Source organism: Oncorhynchus tshawytscha, linkage group LG27 (assembly GCF_018296145.1).
Source record: "Oncorhynchus tshawytscha isolate Ot180627B linkage group LG27, Otsh_v2.0, whole genome shotgun sequence".
NCBI lineage: Eukaryota > Metazoa > Chordata > Actinopteri > Salmoniformes > Salmonidae > Oncorhynchus > Oncorhynchus tshawytscha.
In genome coordinates, this window is record NC_056455.1 from 11904952 (window position 1) to 11930563 (window position 25612).

General features: G+C 49.4%; 1 protein-coding gene across 3 annotated transcripts in view; it reads right to left on the bottom strand.

The window, feature by feature from the left end:
• LOC112225741 (inactive rhomboid protein 1) overlaps positions 1-25612 on the bottom strand; it is a 52767-nt gene that overhangs the window by 9871 nt on the left and 17284 nt on the right. For 2 of the 3 annotated variants that reach the window (XM_042307063.1, XM_042307065.1), the window contains exons 2-13: positions 17279-17423; positions 16477-16616; positions 14667-14774; positions 6173-6392; positions 5733-5939; positions 4958-5083; positions 4512-4681; positions 4020-4271; positions 3786-3897; positions 499-573; positions 157-318; positions 1-27 (exon numbers count right to left, since the gene is read on the bottom strand). The exon at positions 1-27 is cut by the window's left edge and continues 74 nt beyond it. In XM_042307063.1, coding sequence (XP_042162997.1) covers positions 1-27; positions 157-318; positions 499-573; positions 3786-3897; positions 4020-4271; positions 4512-4681; positions 4958-5083; positions 5733-5939; positions 6173-6392; positions 14667-14774; positions 16477-16616; positions 17279-17395 — 1716 coding nt within the window. In that variant the 5' untranslated portion in view covers positions 17396-17423. The remainder of the gene's footprint in view (positions 28-156; positions 319-498; positions 574-3785; positions 3898-4019; positions 4272-4511; positions 4682-4957; positions 5084-5732; positions 5940-6172; positions 6393-14666; positions 14775-16476; positions 16617-17278; positions 17424-25612) is intronic. The other variant, XM_042307064.1, reaches the window with a different exon arrangement.

The window sequence follows — 25612 nt, forward strand, 5'->3', positions numbered from 1 at the left end:
CCACTTCACCCACACGGCCAGAGTACTCTGAGGCATAACAAAGATCGAAAGGAAAAAATATTGACCCCTGAATAGCTCTTTCGTGGAGGTAGAGTACAAAAGAGTGAGAGAGAGAGAGAGAGAGAGAATAGGTTGGCTCAGGGACTCACGACTCACCGAACACTCCTCCTCTGAGGTCTGTAGACAGCCGGAGCGGTCGTTGCGCACACAGCAGGCAGAGTCTCTCTCTATGTCTCTCTTGTCCCGGATCAGGTCGTGCACCTGCTGGTCCTGACGCATGCAGGGGGAGTACTTGGCCCCCAGGTGGATCAGAGCCTCCTAACGAGGGAGACAGATGGCATGCAGACAGTCAGGAATAGACACATAGAACACCATCCCTTTATCAGGCCTAGTTAAAGCGCTCACATAAGTACCTTCCAAACTGAAAGGATAGGACATATCTGGTCATGGAACAGAATGTTTGAATGAACAAAAGGGGAGCAATGTGAATGTGCTTACTGAACTGGGCCCGACCCAGAAGTTCTCTTGTTGTACAAACTTGACATTTTCATATACACCTTTGTTTCTTAGAACCTGTGGAGGAAAACATTTCACATTTCAAGTTGATCCTGGAAGGATGGAATTGAAGGTCATAACGACTGTAAGGCCATTGTAAAGCTGTAATGATTCGTTCAGATGTTTCTTGATTTTAGTTTAGGATTATTTGATTGAAATTTTACTGCACGGTTAGGAGCTAGTAACACAAGCATTTCACTGCACTGTTAGGAGCTAGTAACACAAGCATCTCACTGCACTGTTAGGAGCTAGTAACACAAGCATCTCACTGCACTGTTAGGAGCTAGTAACACAAGCATCTCACTGCACTGTTAGGAGCTAGTAACACAAGCATCTCACTGCACGGTTAGGAGCTAGTAACACAAGCATCTCACTGCACTGTTAGGAGCTAGTAACACAAGCATCTCACTGCACTGTTAGGAGCTAGTAACACAAGCATCTCACTGCACTGTTAGGAGCTAGTAACACAAGCATCTCACTGCACTGTTAGGAGCTAGTAACACAAGCATCTCACTGCACTGTTAGGAGCTAGTAACACAAGCATCTCACTGCACTGTTAGGAGCTAGTAACACAAGCATCTCACTGCACTGTTAGGAGCTAGTAACACAAGCATCTCACTGCACTGTTAGGAGCTAGTAACACAAGCATCTCACTGCACTGTTAGGAGCTAGTAACACAAGCATCTCACTGCACTGTTAGGAGCTAGTAACACAAGCATCTCACTGCACTGTTAGGAGCTAGTAACACAAGCATCTCACTGCACTGTTAGGAGCTAGTAACACAAGCATCTCACTGCACTGTTAGGAGCTAGTAACACAAGCATTTCACTGCACGGTTAGGAGCTAGTAACACAAGCATCTCACTGCACTGTTAGGCGCTAGTAACACAAGCATCTCACTGCACTGTTAGGAGCTAGTAACACAAGCATCTCACTGCACTGTTAGGAGCTAGTAACACAAGCATTTCACTGCACGGTTAGGAGCTAGTAACACAAGCATCTCACTGCACGGTTAGGAGCTAGTAACACAAGCATTTCACTGCACTGTTAGGAGCTAGTAACACAAGCATCTCACTGCACGGTTAGCGGTTAGAGCTAGAGCTCTCACTGTAACACAAGCATCTCACTGCACTGTTAGGAGCTAGTAACACAAGCATCTCACTGCACTGTTAGGAGCTAGTAACACAAGCATCTCACTGCACGGTTAGGAGCTAGTAACACAAGCATCTCACTGCACTGTTAGGAGCTAGTAACACAAGCATCTCACTGCACTGTTAGGAGCTAGTAACACAAGCATCTCACTGCACTGTTAGGGTTAGCTAGTAACACAAGCATCTCACTGCACTGTTAGGAGCTAGTAACACAAGCATCTCACTGCACTGTTAGGTAACACAAGCTAGTAACATAAAGCATTTCACTGCACTGTTAGTTAGAGCTAGTAACACAAGCATCTCACTGCACTGTTAGGCGCTAGTAACACAAGCATCTCACTGCACTGTTAGGAGCTAGTAACACAAGCATCTCACTGCACTGTTAGGAGCTAGTAACACAAGCATCTCACTGCACTGTTAGGAGCTAGTAACACAAGCATCTCACTGCACTGTTAGGAGCTAGTAACACAAGCATTTCACTGCACTGTTAGGAGCTAGTAACACAAGCATCTCACTGCACTGTTAGGAGCTAGTAACACAAGCATCTCACTGCACTGTTAGGAGCTAGTAACACAAGCATCTCACTGCACTGTTAGGAGCTAGTAACACAAGCATCTCACTGCACTGTTAGGAGCTAGTAACACAAGCATCTCACTGCACTGTTAGGAGCTAGTAACACAAGCATTTCACTGCACTGTTAGGAGCTAGTAACACAAGCATCTCACTGCACTGTTAGGCGCTAGTAACACAAGCATCTCACTGCACTGTTAGGAGCTAGTAACACAAGCATCTCACTGCACTGTTAGGAGCTAGTAACACAAGCATCTCACTGCACTGTTAGGAGCTAGTAACACAAGCATCTCACTGCACTGTTAGGAGCTAGTAACACAAGCATCTCACTGCACTGTTAGGAGCTAGTAACACAAGCATTTCACTGCACTGTTAGGAGCTAGTAACACAAGCATCTCACTGCACTGTTAGGAGCTAGTAACACAAGCATTTCACTGCACTGTTAGGAGCTAGTAACACAAGCATCTCACTGCACTGTTAGGCGCTAGTAACACAAGCATCTCACTGCACTGTTAGGAGCTAGTAACACAAGCATCTCACTGCACTGTTAGGAGCTAGTAACACAAGCATCTCACTGCATGGTTAGCATCTCACTGCAGCTAGTAACACAAGCATCTCACTGCATGGTTAGGAGCTAGTAACACAAGCATCTCACTGCACTGTTAGGAGCTAGTAACACAAGCATCTCACTGCACTGTTAGGAGCTAGTAACACAAGCATCTCACTGCACTGTTAGGAGCTAGTAACACAAGCATTTCACTGCACTGTTAGGAGCTAGTAACACAAGCATCTCACTGCACTGTTAGGCGCTAGTAACACAAGCATTTCACTGCACTGTTAGGAGCTAGTAACACAAGCATTTCACTGCACTGTTAGGAGCTAGTAACACAAGCATCTCACTGCACTGTTAGGAGCTAGTAACACAAGCATTTCACTGCACTGTTAGGAGCTAGTAACACAAACATTTCACTGCACTGTTAGGAGCTAGTAACACAAGCATCTCACTGCACGGTTAGGCGCTAGTAACACAAGCATCTCACTGCACTGTTAGGCGCTAGTAACACAAGCATTTCACTGCACTGTTAGGCGCTAGTAACACAAGCATTTCACTGCACTGTTAGGAGCTAGTAACACAAGCATCTCACTGCACTGTTAGGAGCTAGTAACACAAGCATTTCACTGCACTGTTAGGAGCTAGTAACACAAGCATCTCACTGCACTGTTAGGAGCTAGTAACACAAGCATTTCACTGCACTGTTAGGCGCTAGTAACACAAGCATTTCACTGCACTGTTAGGAGCTAGTAACACAAGCATCTCACTGCACTGTTAGGCGCTAGTAACACAAGCATCTCACTGCACTGTTAGGCGCTAGTAACTCAAGCATCTCACTGCACTGTTAGGCGCTAGTAACACAAGCATCTCACTGCACCCGCAATAACACCTGCTAAACTGTGTACGCGACCAATAAACTTTGATTTGATTTGACCAGGGAAGTGAGGTGGTACTCACAGAATCAACCGTCTCGTGCTGGGAGAAGCCCACGGGAGCAATGCCATAGATGCAGACAGCCAGGATGGTGATCAGCAAGTGGACAACGGTGATCCAGTACGTAAAGAAAGGCCTGACGGAAACACAATGTCCATATTAGAAAACAACGGTTTAAACACAGAAGTGCTCTACTCTACACCGATGGTCTCATTTATTAAACACGCTGAGCCTCAGTATGGTCTTAGAGACCATTACCTATGGTCATCCATGTCCTCTATCTGCCTCTTCACATAGCTGTCGATGCGCTTGCGGTAGGTGCGGTTGGTGAGCTTCCCCACCATGCCCAGCCCGTAGGGCCTCTTCTCCCGAGCGAACAGTTTCTTGACGGGCACAACGATGCGCTGACCCCGTCGCTGTCCGTTCACACTCACCACCTCCTGCCGCAAGGGCACCTTGGGTGGTCCTGGGGTTCCCTCTTTGGCCTTACGCCACCCTCGCTCCAGAGGCCTGGGAGGGGAGGGGAGACAGAGAGGAGGAGGGGTAAAGCCAGTTTAAAGAGGAACCCACCACAGAACCACCCGTGGGGAGAGTGTAGGTTCTCTTTAAACCGAACACTGTGTCAACACAACTGAATGGTTCACTGAGATGCTCTGGTGTATTGGATATTGGCAACAGGAAACCAAAGATACTGTAGTCATTTCAGATGTTTCGGTGTACTTGTTGTCATGATGAGTGTGCCTGACTCACAGCATGAGATGGCTCCTCTCCAGTTCACTCTTGTCCAGAGCGCTGCCGGTCAGCTCCGTCTCGTCCAGCTTACTGCCCTCCTCCTGCACCACATCCATCACAGCCGCGTCTGACGGAGACTCAAACACCTCGTCAGCGTACGTGGACAACTCCTCCTGCATCAGACAGTCCTGGGGGAGGGATTGGGAGGGGGTAGGCCAGGTCTGAGAACAGTAGTGGGTGGGAACTAGGCACAGGAGAGTTCCCTGGTCAGCTCACACATGGTTTAGGAAGAACTCCTGGTCCTAATGAAAACACACACTAACTGGTCGGCCAATCACAGGCCTTTAGACTCTATCCCAGGCTGCAACTCTATTAGAGACCTCCAGGGGGTGCTGTATGTTCTCTTTTAGATGGAGGCCTGAGATGAGTTTCTAACTACAGAGTAGACGAGGACATGTCCTTACTCTGGCGAAGAAGGATGTGTCCAGCTCATCAGGTAAGTCCACCACGTCCTCCTCCATGAAGCTGGCAGGGGTGAAGCTGCGTCTCTGCATCTGCCGCAGGGTGGCGTTTTCCCGCAGGGAGCGCCCCTGAGACGCACACACACACACACACACACACACACACACACACATGACAACACAACACACACTATAAGCTGTCACCTAGCACAGCAGGACGATACGGAGCTGACCGGCACACACACACACACACACACACACACACTAACATTGAGTTGAGTGTATTTTTTCATGTCAGAAAATGTTGGAGACAGTACCTCATAATTATAACACATGCATAGTAGGCATATCAGAGCTTGAGGAGCCCTGTTCATTCATTCCTCCACGTCACTCTTGCACTTCCAAAACGGTAAGCTCTTTCATAACAGTAGTCCTAAGCACAGCACTGCTGCTCTTGAACATGCAGCACAGCACATATCGTGGTCTCCCTCAACACTGAATGACACAACACAGAGATAATGTCTAAATGTGTCCGCCCCGATGGAACTCGGTGTTGCTCTAGAACGCCGGAGGCTGACTGATTCCACACAACTGATCAGGCCATGCTGTTTCACCGAGGGTACCTTATTGATTAAGGGAAGAGTTTGGTCATAGTGGTACTGGGTGGGTATGGTTTGGATCTGTGTGTACAGTACAGTAGAGGGCTTTAGCAGCTGACAGTCTCTAAAATAATGAAGCACCTCCTTCAAAAGAATGTCTCGTCACACAGCAAGCTCACCTTAACCAGAGCTGCTGCTGCCCTGAAGCTCATCTTGGCGACAGACTCCCTCTTGCGTCGCCGTGGCAGCCGGTTGAGGCCTGAGCGGGAGGAGGTGAAGGAGCAGAGGGAGGCGGCGCCGGGGGTGACGGGGGTCTGGGGCACGCTGTAACCGTCCACCTCCTCCACCATACGGAACGCACGCCCCCTCGCCAACGGGTCCACGATCTGAAGATGACAGACACATCGGTTAGGAGCAGGCTATCTAGGACTGAGTGTACATTGTGAAACTGGATTGTGGTCGAATGATCTACCGAGATTCTAATTGAAAAAATACTGTGGGTACCACAGGAGACAAATATTGATACATCCAAACATTGATCCACAATGAAACCCTCACTGAAGTACAAAAGTACTACAGGCATAATGACCCAAATATATAGATGACAGAGGTATCATACCTTCTGCATGCCAAAGGCGTGTGCTGAGGAGGGTACGTAGAGGGGCGGGGGCGTCTCGGTGCTGGTCAGAGAGATGTTGTCCTGACTGGACAGGTCCATCTGCCGGATCACCTGGGGCTTCAGACGGCCATAGCGCATGCTGCAGTGGCGCAGACTCTTCCTCTGCCATTTCTGAGTGGCATCGCCGTCCTTACTGACCCCGAACCAGTCCGCTGTGCCCCTGACACCACAAACACCAGCCACTCAGTCCGCGGGAAGCACACATCTCATCTCATAAACTCCACCCTACCCACAGAACTCTCTCTGATCACCTAGTTCCGCAGTACTTCTCTCGTAGAGGGAGTCTGTTAACTCCAGCTATTTAGCACAGAGTGCATCAGTAAATGGCCAGAGAGATTTAGCGCTGTTATTAGATGTCCCTCCTCAAAGCCCTGTTCGGAAGACTGGGTGGGCAAACATGCAATGGACCGATAACGCCACACTTCTCAGGAAAAGAAAAAATGACTAATTGTTCTTGACTGCACTAGTAATAGACCATCAGCCAGAGAGAGGGAATAAGCCCGGACATGTTCCAGTCCAGGCACACACCCACCCACCCACACACACACACACACACCGTCTCTCTCATGGGTCCGGTGTATATTGTATTACTTTGCCTGCCTTTGCAGCATTACAGCACAGTAATAAAGTCAAACATTTGAATCAATGTAAAAGACTGAACTTTCTCCACTCTCAAAGCTGGAGGCATTCTGTTGCTGTCCATTTCCTCCAGATGACTAACTTTAGAATAAAGACATTTTTGGAATGGACTATTCTATTACAATTTGACCCCGTTAAAGGAGTTTTACAACTATTTTACAACCTGGTTCCTTGCACTGAAAATAGTCTATGGGCCAGGATAAACTAATCTACAGTTCAGTTCTCTTTAAACATCCACTAGAAACTTCAGCTAACTTTAACCGCTACAGACTTTTTTCCTTTAACGAGTCGTGCTCCCGACGTGAATGATATACTGCTCTCCCGGGAACAGACCCAGATTCTTCTGAGAATTCGTAGGCGACCGAATAAACCCCCACTTCTACGAGCAAACGTGCAATCTTTGGAAAATAAAATTGTCGTCCTACGTGGAAGATTAAACTACCAACGGGACATTCAAAACTGTAATATCTTACGCTTCACGGAGTCGTGGCTGAACGACGACATTATCAACATACAGGCGGCTGGCTATACGCTTTATCGGCAGGATAGAACAGCAGCGTCTGGTAAGACGGCGGCAGACTATGTATTTTTGTAAATAATAGCTGTTTCACGATATCTAAGGAAGTCTCAAGGTTTTGCTCGCCTGAGGTAGAGTATCTCATGATAAGCTGTAGACCACACTATCTACCTGGAGAGTTTTCATCTGTATTTTTTGTAGCTGTCCACATACCACCATAGACTGATGCTGCTACTAAGACGGCACTCAATGAGCTGTATTCAGCCATAAGCAAACAGGAAAACGCTCACCCAGAGGCGGCGCTCCTTGTAGCAGGGGACATTAATGAAGGGAAACTTAAATCTGTCTTACCAAATTTCTATCAGCATGTTAAATGTGCAACCAGAGGGGGAAAAAAGTCTGGACCACCTTTAGCCACACACAGAGATGCATACAAAGCTCTCCCTCACCCTCCATTTGGCAAATCTGACCATAATTCTATCCCCCTGATTCCTGCTTACAAGCGAAAATTAAAGCAGGAAGTACCCGTTACTCGCTCAATAAGGAAGTGGTCAGATGAAGCAGATGCTAAGCTACAGGACTGTTTTGCTAACACAGACTGGAATAATGTTCCTGGATTCCTCCGATGGCATTTAGGAGTACAACACATCAGTCATTGGCTTCATCAATAAGTGCATCGATGACGTGGTCCCAACAATGACTCTACGTACATACCCCAACCAGAAGCCATGGATTATAGGCAACATCCGCACTGAGCTGAAGGCTTGAGCTGCTGTTTTCAAGGAGTGGGACGCTAACCCGGAAGCTTATAAGAAATCCCACTATGCCCTCCGACGAACCATCAAACGGCAAAGCGTCAATACAGGACTAAGATTGAATCGTACTACATCGGCCCTGACGGATGTGGCAGAGCTTGCAAACCATTACAGACTACAAAGGGAAGCACAGCCGAGAGCTGGCCAGTGACAGGAGCCTATCAGACTAGCTAAACTACCTCTATGCTCGCTTCGAGGAACATAACACTGAAACATGCATGAGAGCACCAGCTGTTCCGGAAGACTGTGTGACCACGCACTCCGCAGCCGATGTGAGTAAGACCTTTAAACAGGTCAACATTCACAAGGTCAGAGGAATTACCAGGACGTGTACTGCGAGCATGCACTGACCAACTGGCAAGTGTCTTCACTGATATTTTCAACCTCTCCCTGTCCGAGTCTGTAATACCAACATGTTTCAAGCAGACTACCATGGTCCCTGTGCCCAAGAACACTAAGGTAACCTGCCTAAATGACTACCGACCCGTAGCACTCACGTCTGTAGCCATGAATTATCCCAGAGACCCACTCCAATTTGCATACCGCTCTAACAGATCCACAGATGATGCAATCTCTATTGCACTCCACACTGCCCTGTTCCACCTGGACAAAAGGAACACCTATGTGAGAATGCTATTCATTGACTACAGCTCAGCGTTCAACACCATAGTGCCCTCAAAGCTCATCAATAAGCTAAGGACCCTGGGACTAAACACCTCCCTCTGCAACTGGATCCTGGACTTCCTGACTGGCCACCCCCAGGTGGTAAGGGTAGGTAACAACACATCTGTCACGCTGATCCTCAACACAGGGGCCCCTCGGGGGTGCGTGCTTAGTCCCCTCCTGTACTCCCTGTTCACTCATGACTGCACGGCCAGGCACGACTCCAACACCATCATTAAGTTTGCCGATGACACAACAGCCTGATCACCGACCACAACGAGACGGCCTATATGGAGGAGGTCAGAGACCTGGCCACATGGTGCCAGGACAACAACCTCTCCCTCAATGTGATCAAAACAAAAGAGATGATTGTGGACTACAGGAAAAAGAGGACTGAGCACACCCCCATTCTCATCGACGGGGCTGTAGTGGAGCAGGTTGAGAGCTTCAAGTTCCTTGGTGTCCACATCACCAACAAACTAGAATGGTCCAAACACACCAAGGCAGTCGTGAAGAGGGCACGACAAAACCTATTCCCCCTCAGGAAACTAAAAAGATTTGTCATGGGTCCTCAGATCCTCAAAAGGTTCTACAGCTGCACCATCGAGAGTATCCTGACTGGTTGCACCTCTGCCTGGTGTGGCAACTGCTCGGCCTCCGACCGCAAGGCACTACAGAGGGTAGTAAGGACGGCCCAGTACATCACTGAGGCCAAGCTTCCTGCCATCCACAACCTCTATAACAGGCGGTGTCAGAGGAAGGCCCTAAAAATTGTCAAAGACTCCAGCCACCCCAGTCATAGACTGTTCTCTCTGCTACCGCACGGCAAGCGGTACCAGAGTCTAGGTCCAAGAGGCTTCTAAACAGCTTCTACCAGCTTCTACCCTCCAAGCCATAAGACTCCTGAACATCTAATTAAATGGCTACCCAGACTATTGCATTGCCCCCCCCCTTTTACACCACTGCTACTCTCTGTTGTTAATATCTATGCATAGTCACTTTATTAACTCTACCTTCATGTACATATTACCTCAATTACCTCAACTAACCGGTGCCCCTGCACATTGACTCTGTACCGGTACTCCCCTGTATATATAGTCTCGCTATTGTTATTTTACTGCTGCTCTTTAATTACTTGTTACTTTGATTTCTTATTCGTATTTCTTTGTTTAACTGCATTGTTGGTTAGGAGCTCGTAAGTAAGCATGTCACAGTAAGGTCTACTCCACCTGTTGTATCTGGCTCATGTGACGAACACAATTTGATTTGATTTGACAAGCTAACAATCAATGGAAGTAATGTTTTTTTTAAATCTCCTTTAAGTAACATCAAACCAAACATGGAGTTGATTTGATTGTATTGTGTTTCGGCGTTCCGAACATATTGCTCACCATTTGTCTTCTGCGGAGGGAATAGGGAAAACGAGCTTGGGTCAGTCATGGAGATAAAAGTGCTGAAAACAAAAAGTCAAGGACAAATACTTGGAACTTTGGTGTAAAATAATATTGCGATAGTTGATACGATATATCGTCAAAAATTGTATTTCCGATTAGTAACTATCACAACTGCCCACTGAACTTGTTTTCTCATGGCTCTCTCTTGTCCCTCTGCAGAAGACATATGGTGAGCAATATGTTCGGAACATCGAAACACAACAAAATCACAGTATTGCGATACATATATAATTGTGAGAATCATGATAATATCGTATCATGAGGTCCCTGGCAATTCCAAGCCCTACTCCCTAGCAACAGTTATTATAGCCCACTATACACCTACTGTACCTGTTGCATGTAAAGGATTATTCTGGGTAATATGGACAGATAATTTGAAATACTGTGTCCTGTGTTCCTCTGGGTTGTGGATGGATGTACTATCTCTATCAGTCTGTTAGTGACATGATTGAATTTCTGGCATTCCAGACCAGCTGCCCTGTCCTCCAGGTTGTGGCGTGTCATCAGAGTGTGTCAGCCTGGCATCCGTGACCTCAGAGGCTATAAATAGACCTCTCCCTGATGGAACATCTGGAGCACCTCTCTCCCTCTCCCCCTCTACCTCTCCCTCTCCCCCTCTACCTCTCCGGCTGTCTCTCTCTCTACCTCTCCGGCTCTCTCTCTCTACCTCTGCCCCTCTCTTGCTCTCTTCCTCTGCCCCCTCTCTCGCTCTCTACCTCTGTCCCCCTCTCTTGCTCTCTTCCTCTGCCCCCTCTCTCTCGCTCTCTTCCTCTGCCCTCCTCTCTCGCTCTCTTCCTCTGCTCCCCTCTCTCGCTCTCTTCCTCTGCCCTCCTCTCTCGCTCTCTTCCTCTGCCCCCTCTCTCGCTCTATTCCTCTGTCCCCCTCTCTCGCTCTCTTCCTCTGCCCCCTCTCGCTCTCTACCTCTGTCCCCCTCTCTCGCTCTCTTCCTCTGCCCCCTCTCTCGCTCTCTCTTCCTCTGCCCCCTCTCTCGCTCTCTACCTCTGTCCCCCTCTCTCGCTCTCTTCCTCTGCCCCCTCTCTCGCTCTCTACCTCTGTCCCCCTCTCTCGCTCTCTACCTCTGCCCCCTCTCTCGGTTTCTACCTCTGTCCCCCCCCTCTCTCGCTCTCTACCTCTGCCCCCTCTCTCGCTCTCTTCCTCTGTCCCCCTCTCTCGCTCTCTTCCTCTGCCCCCTCTCTCGCTCTCTACCTCTGTCCCCCCTCTCGCTCTCTACCTCTGTCCCCCTCTCTCGCTCTCTTCCTCTGCCCTCCTCTCTCGCTCTCTTCCTCTGCCCCCTCTCTCGCTCTCTTCCTCTGCCCCCTCTCTCGCTCTCTTCCTCTGCCCCCTCTCTCGCTCTCTACCTCTGTCCCCCTCTCTCGCTCTCTTCCTCTGCCCCCTCTCTCGCTCTCTTCCTCTGTCCCCTCTGCCCCCTCTCTCGCTCTCTACCTCTGCCCCCTCTCTCGGTTTCTACCTCTGTCCCCTCTCTCGCTCTCTTCCTCTGCCCCCTCTCTCGCTCTCTACCTCTGCCCCCTCTCTCGCTCTCTTCCTCTGCCCCCTCTCTCGCTCTCTTCCTCTACCCCCTCTCGCTCTCTCGCTCTCTTCCTCTCTGCCCCTCTCTCTCGCTCTCTACCTCTGTCCCCCTCTCTCGCTCTCTTCCTCTGCCCCCTCTCTCGCTCTCTTCCTCTACCCCCTCTCTCGCTCTCTTCCTCTGCCCCCTCTCTACCCCCTCTCTCGCTCTCTTCCTCTGCCCCCTCTACCTCTCGCTCTCTACCTCTGTCCCCCTGCCCCCTCTCTCGCTCTCTTCCTCTGTCCCCCTCTCTCGCTCTCTTCCTCTGCCCCCTCTCTCGCTCTCTACCTCTGTCCCCCTCTCTCTCTACTCTCCCCTCTCTAGCTCTCTACCTCTGCCCCCTCTCTCGCTCTCTTCCTCTGCCCCCTCTCTCACTCTCTACCTCTGCCCCCCTCTCTCGCTCTCTTCCTCTGCGCCCTCTCTCGGTCTCTACCTCTGCCCCCTCTCTTGCTCTCTACCTCTGTCCCCCTCTCTCGCTCTCTTCCTCTGCCCCCTCTCTCGCTCTCTACCTCTGCCCCCTCTCTCGCTCTCTTCCTCTGCCCCCTCTCTCGCTCTCTACCTCTACCCCCTCTCCCGCTCTCTTCCTCTGTCCCCCTCTCTCGCTCTCTTCCTCTGCCCCCTCTCTCGCTCTCTACCTCTGCCACCTCTCTCGCTCTCTACCTCTGTCCCCCTCTCTCGCTCTCTACCTCTGCCCCCCCTCTCTCGCTCTCTTCCTCTGCCCCCTCTCTCGCTCTCTACCTCTACCCCCTCTCCCACTCTCTTCCTCTGTCCCCCTCTCTCGCTCTCTTCCTCTGCCCCCTCTCTCTCTCTCTACCTCTGCCACCTCTCTCGCTCTCTACCTCTGTCCCCCTCTCTCGCTCTTTTCCTCTGCCCCCCTCTCTCACTCTCTACCTCTGCCTCGCTCTACCTCTGCCTCGCTCTACCTCGCTCTACCTCAGTCTCTCTCTCTCTCTCTCTCTTTTTAGTTGCATGGGAAACATATGCTTATCAAATTAGATTTGTTTTCAAATTCTTTGTGGGTCTGTGTAATCTGAAGGAAATGTGTGTCTCTAATATGATCATACATTTGGCAGGAGGTTAGGAAGTGCAGCTCAGTTTCCACCTCATTGTGTGGGCAGTGAGCACATAGTCTGTCTTCTCTTAAGAGCCAAGTCTGCCTTTGGCGGCCTTTCTCAATAAAAGGTCTCTCCCTCTGCCCCCCTCTCTCTCTCTCTCTGCCCCTCTCTCTTTCTCTCTCTGCCCCTCTCTCTCTCTCTCTCTCTCTCTCTCTCTGCCCTTCTCTCTCTCTCTCTGCCCCTCTCTCTCTCTCTCTGCCCCCTCTCTCTCTCTGCCCCTCTCTCTCTCTCTCTGCCCCTCTCTCTCTCTCTCTGCCCCTCTCTCTCTCTCTCTCTCTCTGCCCCTCTCTCTCTCTCTCTCTCTCTGCCCCTCTCTCTCTCTCTCTCTCTCTCTCTCTCTCTCTGCCCCTCTCTCTCTCTCTCTCTCTCTCTCTCTGCCCCTCTCTCTCTCTCTCTCTCTCTGCCCCTCTCTCTCTCTCTGCCCCTCTCTCTCTCTCTGCCCCTCTCTCTCTCTCTCTGCCCCTCTCTGCCCTCTCTCTCTCTCTCTCTCTCTCTCTCTCTCTGCCCCTCTCTCTCTCTCTCTGCCCCTCCTCTCTCTCTCTCTCTCTCTCTCTCTCTCTGCCCCTCTCTCTCTCTCTGCCCCTCTCTCTCTCTCTCTGCCCCTCTCTCTCTCTCTGCCCCTCTCTCTCTCTCTCTGCTCTCTCCTCTCTCTCTCTCTCTCTCTCTCTCTCTGCCCCTCTCTCTCTCTCTCTCTCTGCCCCTCTCTCTCTCTCTCTCTCTGCCCCTCTCTCTCTCTCTCTCTCTCTCTCTCTCTGCCCCTCTCTCTCTCTCTCTCTCTCTCTCTGCCTCTTTTTTTCTGTGAGCTGTTGTTTTCTATTGAATCATATAATCTGTACATTCAATAAGGATGACAATACAATGTTCTCTGCCTCTGCAGGTCTAATCTAATCAGGTGCTGCAGAAGGCCACGCTAACCCAACCCTGCCGCAATACACAAACTAACCAGAATGGCTTAGTTTAAAGAGCAGCTCAGGTTATTTTAAGACTCAGTCAAACGCAATTAGTCTTTTAGTGACTGTAACATCAAATCAGTGGACATGTATTCTATGGTCCCTAACTCAGACAGAGATTCATAAAGTCTGAGGCGACATTACTGTTGCTTAGTCTTTGGCCTGACCACAATGGAATGCGGTGGTTGAAAATGGCAGGTCCCTGTGTTAGGACCCTTTATTATGACCAATTCCGTGTGAGTCAGATGTGTCAATGTGGTGAGTCATAGAACAACACCAGTCATAGCACAGAGAGAAAACAACAGCCCCCCTGAATAGGCTTTTAGCTATAGGCAATGGAAGACAGTTCATTCAAGCTGTGCCTTTATGCCTGATGCAGTATTCTGTCTTACAGAGAGCCTGCACTCTGTTGATAATTCTCTCTGTTCTGAACTTCATACTCTTTGTACTCTCCAGATCTGAGCCACCACCAACATAACCTAGGACACAAACACTGGTGGGGTAAACACTTAGCTAAACCTTCCCTCTTTGTGGGTCTGTGTAATCTGAAGGAAATGTGTCACAAGAACATCACAAGATGTTCTGGCTCCTCATGGTTGCACACTGTATGTTACTGTATGCTACTGTAATGTAATCAGACAGGAAGTGCTCTCCTCATTGGCCAGTGTACGGTGGGCCCAGTCTGACCTCTGACCCCTGACCTCTGGCCTGCAGTACCTGAGCAGGGTTCTGGAGAGAGAGTGATGCTTCCTGGGGCCACGGCGAGATGCCCGCTGACCCTTAACGGGCACTGTGTTAATCCGCTCAAAGTGCACCCTCCTGCTGCTGGAGACGGGCAGGGGGAGAGGGTAGGGAGGTGAGAGGAGGAGGAGGACAGCGGGAGAGGGTAGGAAGGTAAGAGGAGGAGGAGGACAGGGGGAGAGGGTAGGGAGGTGAGAGGAGGAGGAGGACAGGGGGAGAGGGTAGGGAGGTGAGAGGAGGAGGAGGACAGGGGGAGAGGGTAGGGAGGTGAGAGGAGGAGGAGGACAGGGGGAGAGGGGTAGGAAGGTGAGAGGAGGAGGAGGACAGGGGGAGAGGGTAGGGAGGTGAGAGGAGGAGGAGGACAGGGGGAGAGGGTAGGGAGGTGAGAGGAGGAGGAGGACAGGGGGAGAGGGTAGGAAGGTGAGAGGAGGAGGAGGACAGGGGGAGAAGGTAGGGAGGTGAGGAGGAGGAGGAGGACAGGGGGAGAGGGTAGGGACGTGAGAGGAGGAGGACAGAGGGAGAGGGTAGGAAGGTGAGAGGAGGAGGAGGACAGGGGGAGAGGGTAGGGAGGTGAGAGGAGGAGGAGGACAGGGGGAGAGGGTAGGAAGGTGAGAGGAGGAGGAGGACAGGAGGAGAGGGTAGGGAGGTGAGAGGAGGAGGAGGACAGGGGGAGGGGTAGGAAGGTGAGAGGAGGAGGAGGACAGGGGGAGAGGGTAGGGAGGTGAGAGGAGGAGGAGGACAGGGGGAGAGGGTACGGAGGTGAGAGGAGGAGGAGGACAGGGCAGGGGGCGGGGGAGAGGGTAGGAAGGTGAGAGGAGGAGGAGGACAGGGCAGGGGGCGGGGGAGAGGGTAGGAAGGTGAGAGGAGGACAGGGCAGGGGGAGAGGGTAGGGAGGTGAGAGGAGGACAGGGCAGGGGGAGAGGGTAGGGAGGTGAGAGGAGGAGGAGGACAGGGGGAGAGGGTAGGGAGGTGAGAGGAGGAGGAGGACAGGGGGAGAGGGTAGGAAGGTGAGAGGAGGAGGAAGACAGGGCAGGGGGAGAGGGTAGGAAGGTGAGAGGAGGAGGAAGACAGGGCAAGGCAAAAAAAGAGAAGGAAAGAGGAGAGAAGAAGAGGTGGTGAGCAAGAAACAGCATCTAGAAAAGCGATAAAAACAGAAATAGTGCAAAATGGAGTAAAGCTTTGGAAGCATTGAAATTGTAAAGGGAAATGAAGTTTGAACATGCATTAGAATCATACACACTGACCAGACGAAGAACCAGGCATGCAGAGGGATTCCCAACTCATTCATTCAGACTGTTGAAGAATCAATGCACACAATCACAGCCACAGTGATTTCAACTTTTATACACTGTAATATGAGCCCATCTGCAGACCCAGACAGGCACTGATAAAACACACCACAAACAAACACCTACAAATACCAGTCTGTCCTGTCAAACAAATACAGGTGTCTGGTAAAAATCAATATGCAACCAAACCGCCAAGCTGAAGTGGGTGGCGGCAATCAGGCAGAGAAACGGACATTATGGTCTCATGCCTTGTTACTGGCATCACACAAGTAGCCTACAGTAACACAAACTGGTCAAAAACATGCCATCCATGACTAAAACATTGCTTACTTCACACCATCATGACAATTTCATCATCAAATATTTTCAGTGGGCCCACTGCTCAACACCAAAGATAACCAAATCCCATGGAGGTCATACGATTCCGTGTCACAACCATGATCTAACCAACCAAGGTGTCCTTCAGTAGCTCCAGAGCGTTGATATGTTCCCCTTACCTCTTGATGGTCTGTGTGATGGAGGACTGGCGTAGCAGGGGCGGCCGGCGGGGGTCAAAGAGGTCGCGAGGCGGGGACCGGAGGTGGGAGGGCTCCACTGGCATGCTGATACTGCGGAGGAAACCCTGGCGCTTCACCGGCTGCAGTGGGGGGGCATGGGAAGAGACAGAGATGAAGGACACACAATGAGAGCCATATTGCATGCAGAGATTCACATACAGTTACAACAGACCACAACACAACACTGTGGGAGAGACAATGAGAAAGCAGGGAGAAGAATGGAGACAGAGACCCAGAGAAGAAGTGTGGGATACAAGGAAAGGCACGCAGAGGGAGAGAAAGTGAGTGAGAGAGTGATTGAATGAGTGAGTGAGTGAGTGAGTGAGTGAGTGAGTGAGTGAGTGAGTGAGTGAGTGAGTGAGTGAGTGAGAGAGAGAAAGTGAGTGACAGAGAGAGAAAGAAAGAGAGTGAAAGAGAGAGAGAGAGAGAGAGAGAGAGAGAGAGAGAGAGAGAGAGAGAGAGAGAGAGAGAAAAAGAAAGTGAACAAATTGGATAAAGAGTGAGATAGAGACAGGGAGAGAGAGAAAGAGAGAGAGAGAGAGAGAGAGAGAGAGAAGGAAAGAGAGTGAAAGAGAGAGAGAGAGAGAGAGAGAGAGATAAGGAAAGAGAGTGAAAGAGAGAGAGAGAGAGAGAGAGAGAGAGAGAGAAAGAAAGTGAACAAATTGGATAAAGAGTGAGATAGAGACAGGGAGAGAGAGAAAGAGAGAGAGAGAGAGAAGGAAAGAGAGTGTGTGTGCTATACCTGGACGAAGGTGGGTGGCTCATCCAGGGACACCTGAGCAGTGGGAATGTCCAGTTTGAGCCATGGAGGCTTCTTCCTCTGCAGGCTGCTGGTGCTCTCACGGCGTGGTTCAGCCATGCTCCCAACCCCACCCCACGCCTCCCACCTACAGGGAGAGAAAGAGATTAAGGGAAAAACGAGATTGATACATATCCATCCTTCAAATGTAATCACATCGTCCCTCAGGAGTTTCATTTAAAAGACTAATCAACAATTCGTAAATGAAAGCCTGAGAGCATCCTGCTAATGATTTGATTTGAATAGCTTGTGTTGCAGAGTCATTACACAAGATGGTGCTGAAGAGCCTTGAGTCACCCCATGTGACAGGGTCTGTACTGCTATCGTAAAACCAGTTAGAAGAGCAGAGAGCGCCAAATGGAGAGATTACCAGACCACAGCTGTTTGCTCTTACCCAGAAAGAAGCACACGGAACCACTTAACAAAGCAATAAATATTTGTGCAGCGGGACTGGGGAAGTTTATGATCTAAGGACTAAAAATGCCAGAGATTTAACTGAACTTAATCCCACCTTGTTGTTATATATGTTATATATTGCCCTATTCTAGGCCTATGCCCCGCCAGGCATTTGTGGGAGAGCCTAAATTGCTAGGTCTCTTCCCATGACGCAACCTCGACGCCACAGGTGGTGCAATGAACCTCGCCGGACTCCGTCAGAGAAACCTCCTCATCCCTAAAGCATCGTTGTCAACAATCTTTCACTTCAGCTTGGGTTCTCTCACAGTCTCACTTATCTCTCTGTTTGTAATATCCTGTTATTATCCTCACTGCTGATTACGGTAAGATAGTACAGTGTCCTTCAAACACCAGGGTGGCAGTCTTAAAGTGCCCTGCGACATTCTCCCCAGGGGCATCATAGGAAGACTGAAACCATCATTCAGATACATGAACACTTAAATAAAGACTATTTCCACCAAGAAAAACACTGAAGAGCCATTGGGTAGTTCCTTACCAGAGAAGCTGTCATTAAACCCTGTGAATGTGAGGAAAAACACTCTCCTCACTTGTCACGTGATAATGGTCTTTCGCAGACTCTCATATTGCTCAAATGCCCCACAAGACGAGGGATGAGGGCCCTAATGTGGTCTTGTGCTTTCACTTCAGCAGCATCAGAGGGCTATGAGCGGGCTGGCAGCAGTCATACAGGGTCACGCATTCCCCTTCTATGGTTACAGAGCTTTAGGTCCTTGGAAAGTCCGTGGCAATGTCAAGCACATCTGCTTTGCGTTGCATTTTAACACACTGCAGGCTCCTGTTTTAGCCCAAGTGATGATGGGAGCGTTCATGTGAAACATAAATCCTGCCACAGAGCCAGCGAGGCTGACAATGGAGGGCAGTAGAGGGAGGCAGGAGTGAAACCCCAGGCCGGGGGCCCTGTCCACAGATAGAGAGGAGAGGAGAGAAGGTGAGGTCAACCACACTGCTAGTAACAGCAGCCTGGTCCCAGTCAGCCAAGCCATCATTGACGGCTGGTGTTCACGAGCCATCGGTTCACAGCAGGACACACATGCAGTCAGTCCCATCCTGACCTGTCCAATCATGTGTGAAAATGGTCTGCAACACACAACTGGGTTCAAGTAGTATTTGCTTTATGTAAATACTTTAACTGAGTTTGATTGAGCTCGCCTGGTGCAATGGAACCAAGGGAATAGTACCAAAAGTGCAAACCCTGCCAATATGGCACTCCGTGTAGGCTCAATCAAATTCAGCAAATATTTGAAAGAAAACACATACTATTTGAACCCAGGTCGGACACAGAGAGCGCCTACTGAACAAGTCCATAAGCTTGTGGTAAATAGCTAGCTACTGTGAAGACAGAGCCAACTAGAGGTCGGTCACTTCACCCATGGACGCCATGCTGAGACATTCTGCCCCACTGCACAGACTGTAGAGAGGGCTCTGTGGTGGAATGCTGTCCGACCACCCCAGCCTTTATGTCTGGTCAGGAGCTCTGGGCTGTGATGACTGGCCAGGATTAGCTGTTAGCTGAGCCATATGGGAACCAAGCAGGCCAGCCTAGGGTGTGAGGGAGGGAGGTGTGAGGGAGGAAAGAGGGGGAGACCACCCTCACTGACTTGCAACCAGGTTCTTCTGTGCAGAGAAAATATCACAAGATTACACATTTCGAAGCACGGTCACTCAGCTCCATATGAGCTTAGACTTCTAGTGATGGTACAGGTCATGACTGTAGGTTTTCTGACCGGGGGTATAAGGCGTAGTGACAGCCTCCCCTGGTCTCCTACTGGGGTGAGTCATGGGCCAGGTGAAGCTCTGTTAGACCAGCTAGCAACCAACGCCTGGAGGAGGGAAACTTCAGCCTGTCTGTCTTCAGCCTTTGCACTACAAAACACCCACTACAACATTGCTGCCAGAACCACACACACAAACCCTGTCTTCTATAGCCCAGACAGCCCTGAAGCCACAGCTCCCATAATTTGCTTTTAACGACAAACTCTAGGGATCTTAGTGCTTAGTGATCCAACACAGCAGAGGCATATGCCCTGGTTCTGCCGATTGTATCGAGGGATGGGAGCCTAATTGTCTCATTTGATTCCAGGCTCTGGAGCCGTGACTGTAGTGTGTTTGACCTGGGACTCAGCCTCTGTCTCCTGCTGAATCGACGCTCCACTATCTCCTGGGTTTGTAGCGAACACTGGGGGCGTTGCCGCCTCAGATTCTCCCCACGGTTTTCCTACGGCCAACCCACTTAAATCCTCCTGCCTGTTGCCTGGCTTTCCTCTCATCCTTACTACCCTGTGTACACACTCTGAGTGTAACTCTGAGAGAGGCAAGGTGGTTGACGCGTCTGGCACACTGAGACCTATGAAAATCTGAAACCTTAAGACAGACCTACTTACAGACACTGACCTACAGACAGGCCGCCCTACAGACAGACCTACAGAGAGACAGCTGTCTCCTTTCTCTCTTGTCCTTCAGTCCAGTCCAAAGTCAACATGGCAGCTGACTTGGCAGAGTTCTGAGGCTTGTGTCTGGGGAGGAGGATGGGAGGATGGCGGCAACCGCCAACCGGATACTAGGTCTGCAGGCTCCAGGACACCCAGCATGGACACAGGCTGTGGTTATGGCAGTCATCTACCACGGGTCAGTCTTTAACATGGCAGTCATCTCCTCTCGCCAGGATAATGAATGAGTACAGTACATTAGGCCTTGCATGAAGGCCAAGGGCCTAGCTAGGATTCAGGGTCATCCATCCCAGTCTGAGATGCACACTGACTAGACTTCATAGGGAGGAGGTCCTTGAGCAATGGAGATGTCCTTGAGGAGAAATGATGTTGATTGAATTCTGCATTTTGGACCCCATCCAAGGACACAGGATTATCATTTTCCCTGACTCCGGACTCCTTATAGCTTTAACTCACATTCAAGTTCCAAAAGGATTGAAGGCAAGTGGCTCAACCATTTATTTATTTGATACTATCACAGTAATGCTTATTACTGCTTAATATTATTAATTGAGTCGAAGACTGTCTTATCTAAAGGTTAAAGGTTAAAACTGAACGTTGCGTGGCAACAATTTCATGCCTGGAGATAGCAACAGTTTTCCCACCATGATAACTACTCTCTGTCTGTCTGTCTGTCTGTCTGTCTGTCTGTCTGTCTGTCTGTCTGTCTGTCTGTCTGTCTGTCTGTCTGTGTCTGTCTGTCTGTCTGTCTGTCTGTCTGTCTGTCTGTCTGTCTGTCTGTCTGTCTGTCTGTCTGTCTGTCTGTCTGTCTGTCTGTCTGTCTGTCTGTCTGTCTGTCTGTCTGTTTGCACTCAGCATTCTTAAGGTTAACCATAGCCGCGGGAAGTAGTTTGGGGGTGGGGCTGGATAAATCTTTTTGCCCGCGCTGGTGCTGCAAGTGGATATATTTTTTTATTGATACTTTTTAAAATTCAGATTTTTCAGGGGTTGCTGCAGCACCGTCAGCACCCCTACTTCCCACAACTATGAGGTTAACGTGATTTAATCTGTGGGCCCTTTAAAGAGATTTGTTTTATCTTCCAGATCCACATCCGAAGAAGGAAAAGACCCACTCCCATCCTTGCAACATGCACACTGCAAGATTAGCTTCCTGCTGACGCTTCAAATCCAGGCTAATGCATGTGAGAAACGAACGCTTCCTACTCAACCATGAGATGCATTCACAACAAACTCGATTGACTGTGTTTTTACGTTCTGGTGTTGCTGTTGCTCTCCATTAGCGGGGAAGATTGACAGGCAGACTAAGCCCAGAGGACAGACCCGGGTCTCTCCAGGTGCAGGTTAGGACAGAGACGTCCATGAGGCTTTCAGGTTATCAAACTGACAGCCCGGCTCAACCACAGTGTTTTACCTCCCTGGGAGCCATGTAGGTCTATTGTTGGTGTATGTGCAAGCGGCACCAACAATATGCCCTCGCGCACACACACACACACACACACACACACACACACACACACACACACACACACACACCCTGGATGAGGTTTTTAGGCCATCTATTAATATAATGACTTGGTAAATGGGTGCCTGGGTGCCAGTCATGCACAGGGAGGCAGTGAGTATTGACAATGGAGGACCCAGCATATAACAGGTAAAGCTTGAAGACAAACAGTGGTGAGGGGGGCTGGGGGCTGCAAGGAGCTTTGTAGATGTGACTGCCTTCCTTCACTACTGCCTCTTTCAGCTGCCTGTCTGAAAGGGTTTTAGGTGTGCGAGGGCAGGGGTTCATTCTCACGGTTCACTTTTCAACAGGACCTGGTTCTCCTGCTGCGATCTCACAACAACGCTTCCTTAATTGACACATCCTGTTTGACATTATCCACATTCTAAATATATCCCTGTTTTGATGCCTGCTAAGCAGAAACAAATGTTCCACTGAAACATCTTCATGTTATCTGTTCAAACTGGTAGCCCTAACTTCCTGATACTCAACACCCCTCGACATAAGATCTAATCGATAGAAAATGACAACATGATCCATCCATTTCATTATCCATGTGTGCAGGAATGCATTTGTCAGCAGCCTCTCTCATCTAATGCCAGCCCAGATTTGGAAATAGAAGTGAAACATTATACATTTCTTAAATGGGTCTTGTACAGTATTTTTCCCAAGACCTCCATCCAGGGACATAACCTGAATTCATAATAAGCTGTCACTGGAACATTCCATAGCAACATTCCATATGATCTTCAGTTGAACAGCCCCCCACCATCTCTCCCCCTCGAGATCGCTGGCTCAGCTGTTAGCAGGGCCGAATCATTCAAATTCCTGGGGAACATCATCTCCCCGCAACCTCAAGTGGGAGGACATGATCACAGCGGTCACCAAGAAGACACAACAGTGGCAATCCTGATCTGGTTTAACACATCAATCGTTGAGTCCATCCTCACCTCCTCCATCACCGTCTGGTTTGGGTCTGCCCAGTGCAAGGGCAAACCCAAACTGCACTAAAATAACTGCATTTCACTCTGTCTATCTCTCTGCATTTAGATATATTCATACTGATAATGTAAATGTGTACATCCACTGTATATTAACCATATACCCACTGTATATCAACCGTATACCCACTGTATATCAACTGTATACCCACTGTATATCAACCGTATACCCACTGTATATCAACCGTATACCCACTGTATATCAACCGTATACCCACTGTATATCAACCGTATACCCACTGTATATCAACCGTATACCCACTGTATATCAACCGTATACCCACTGTATATCAACCGTATATCAACCGTATACCCACTGTATATCAACCGTAAACCCACTGTATATCAACCGTATACCCACTGTATATCAACGGTATACCCACTGTATATCAACGGTATACCCACTGTATATCAACCGTATATCAACCGTATACCCACGGTATATCAACCGTATACCCACTGTATATCAACCGTAAACCCACTGTATATCAACCGTAAACCCACTGTATATCAACCGTATACCCACTGTATATCAACCATATACCCACTGTATATCAACCATATACCCACTGTATATCAACCGTATACCCACTGTATATCAACCGTATACCCACTGAATATCAACCGTATACCCACTGTATATCAACCGTATACCCACTGTATATCAACCGTATACCCACTGTATATCAACTGTATACCCACTGTATATCAACCGTATACCCACTGTATATCAACCGTATACCCACTGTATATCAACCGTATACCCACTGTATATCAACCGTATACCCACTGTATATCAACCGTATACCCACTGAATATCAACCGTATACCCACTGTATATCAACCGTATACCCACTGAATATCAACCGTATACCCACTGTATATCAACCGTATACCCACTGAATATCAACCGTATACCCACTGTATATCAACCGTATACCCACTGTATATCAACCGTATACCCACTGTATATCAACCATATACCCACTGTATATCAACCGTATACCCACTGTATATCAACCGTATACCCACTGTATATCAACTGTATACCCACTGTATATCAACCGTATACCCACTGTATATCAACCGTATACCCACTGTATATCAACCGTATACCCACTGTATATCAACTGTATACCCACTGTATATCAACCGTATACCCACTGTATATCAACTGTATACCCACTGTATATTTATACATCTGCTCATTCTCTTATAGCACTATGCTCACTCTACCTAGTTGTATATAATGCATGTAAACTTCGTATGAACTCAGTTGCCTGTACTCTGTCTCTAAATGTTGTCTATCACTAGCAGCACCATATCACCAAGTCAAATTCGGAGTTATGTGTAAATGTACCTGGTGAATAAAAGGTGATTCTGAAAGTGAGCAGCATTGCTGGAGAAAGCACATCAAGTCTAACCAGTCTGTTCAGCCAGTGTCTGGGCTGGGTGGGGGGTTTCCTCCCTGCTACTTCTGTGTGCTCACTCCCTGCTCCATGTACAGGACAGGACGTCTGTGTCCCAAATTGCACCCTATTCCCCATACAGTGCACTACTTTTGACCAAAAAGTGGGGTGTCATTTCAGTAGGCCCTGTGCGCGGACAGTCACATTGTCTTATTGTCTTATTGTAAGTGACAGAGCTCCAGACAGTGCAGCTGGCTGCGGGGCAGAGCTGAGGCTAAGGAGGCAGGCTGGGTAGATGAGGGTGGCTGGGTAGAGGGAGGCAGGCTGGGTAGATGAGGCAGGCTGGGCAGAGGGAGGCAGGCTGGGTAGATGAGGCAGGCTGGGCAGAGGGAGGCAGGCTGGGTAGATGAGGCAGGCTGGGCAGAGGGAGGCAGGCTTGGTAGATGAGGCAGGCTGGGCAGAAGGAGGCAGGCTGGGTAGATGAGGCTGGCTGGGCAGAGAGGGCAGGATGGGTAGAGGGAGGCAGGCTGGGTAGATGAGGCAGGCTGGGCAGAGGGAGGCAGGATGGGTAGATGAGGCAGGCTGGGCAGAGGGAGGCAGGCTGGGTAGATGAGGGTAGCTGGGTAGAGGAAGGCAGGCTGGGTAGATGAGGCAGGCTGGGCAGAGGGAGGCAGGCTGGGTAGATGAGGCAGGCTGGGCAGAGGGAGGCAGGCTGGGTAGATGAGGCAGGCTGGGCAGAGGGAGGCAGGCTTGGTAGATGAGGCAGGCTGGGCAGAGGGAGGCAGGCTGGGTAGATGAGGCAGGCTGGGCAGAAGGAGGCAGGCTGGGTAGATGAGGCAGGCTGGGCAGAGGGAGGCAGGATGGGCGTAGGGGGAAGAGGAAGAGAAACAGAGAGATGCTGGCGTGCAGGCCGAGGCAGGCGCCATGATGGATGATCTCATTAATCTGGGTACTGAGAAGGCTGGACACTTCCTTCCTGAGAAACTGAACATCCTGACCCAAGGCTCTGCTTCCTCGCTCTCTCATTCTCTCTCGCTTCCTCTCTCTCTTTAACCAGCATTTCTCCAAATATATCTTTATCTTTCTGTCGTCCTCTGTTGCTGAACCTCAATCACTTTATTTTGGTTTTCTCTAAATGTCTTTGTGTATAATTGTATTCTTCCCTCTTTATGAGTGACACACTTGCCCACTCATGACCCAAGATAAACTATGGAAAACTATAAGACAATGACTTCGCTTTAGTACCTCATTTCATGTCCCTTTCCACCTAACAGAATATGCACCATAAATACTGGAAACCTGGATAAAAACAGAGATTCTTCTTGGTATTGTTGACCTTCCCCATGCTGGAGTTGTCACTAACAACAATGCAACCTATCCATCATGGCTGCAGTCCGCCTGCCTCACTACATGTTGAAAGCAAAGCAAAGCCTGAAATAAAG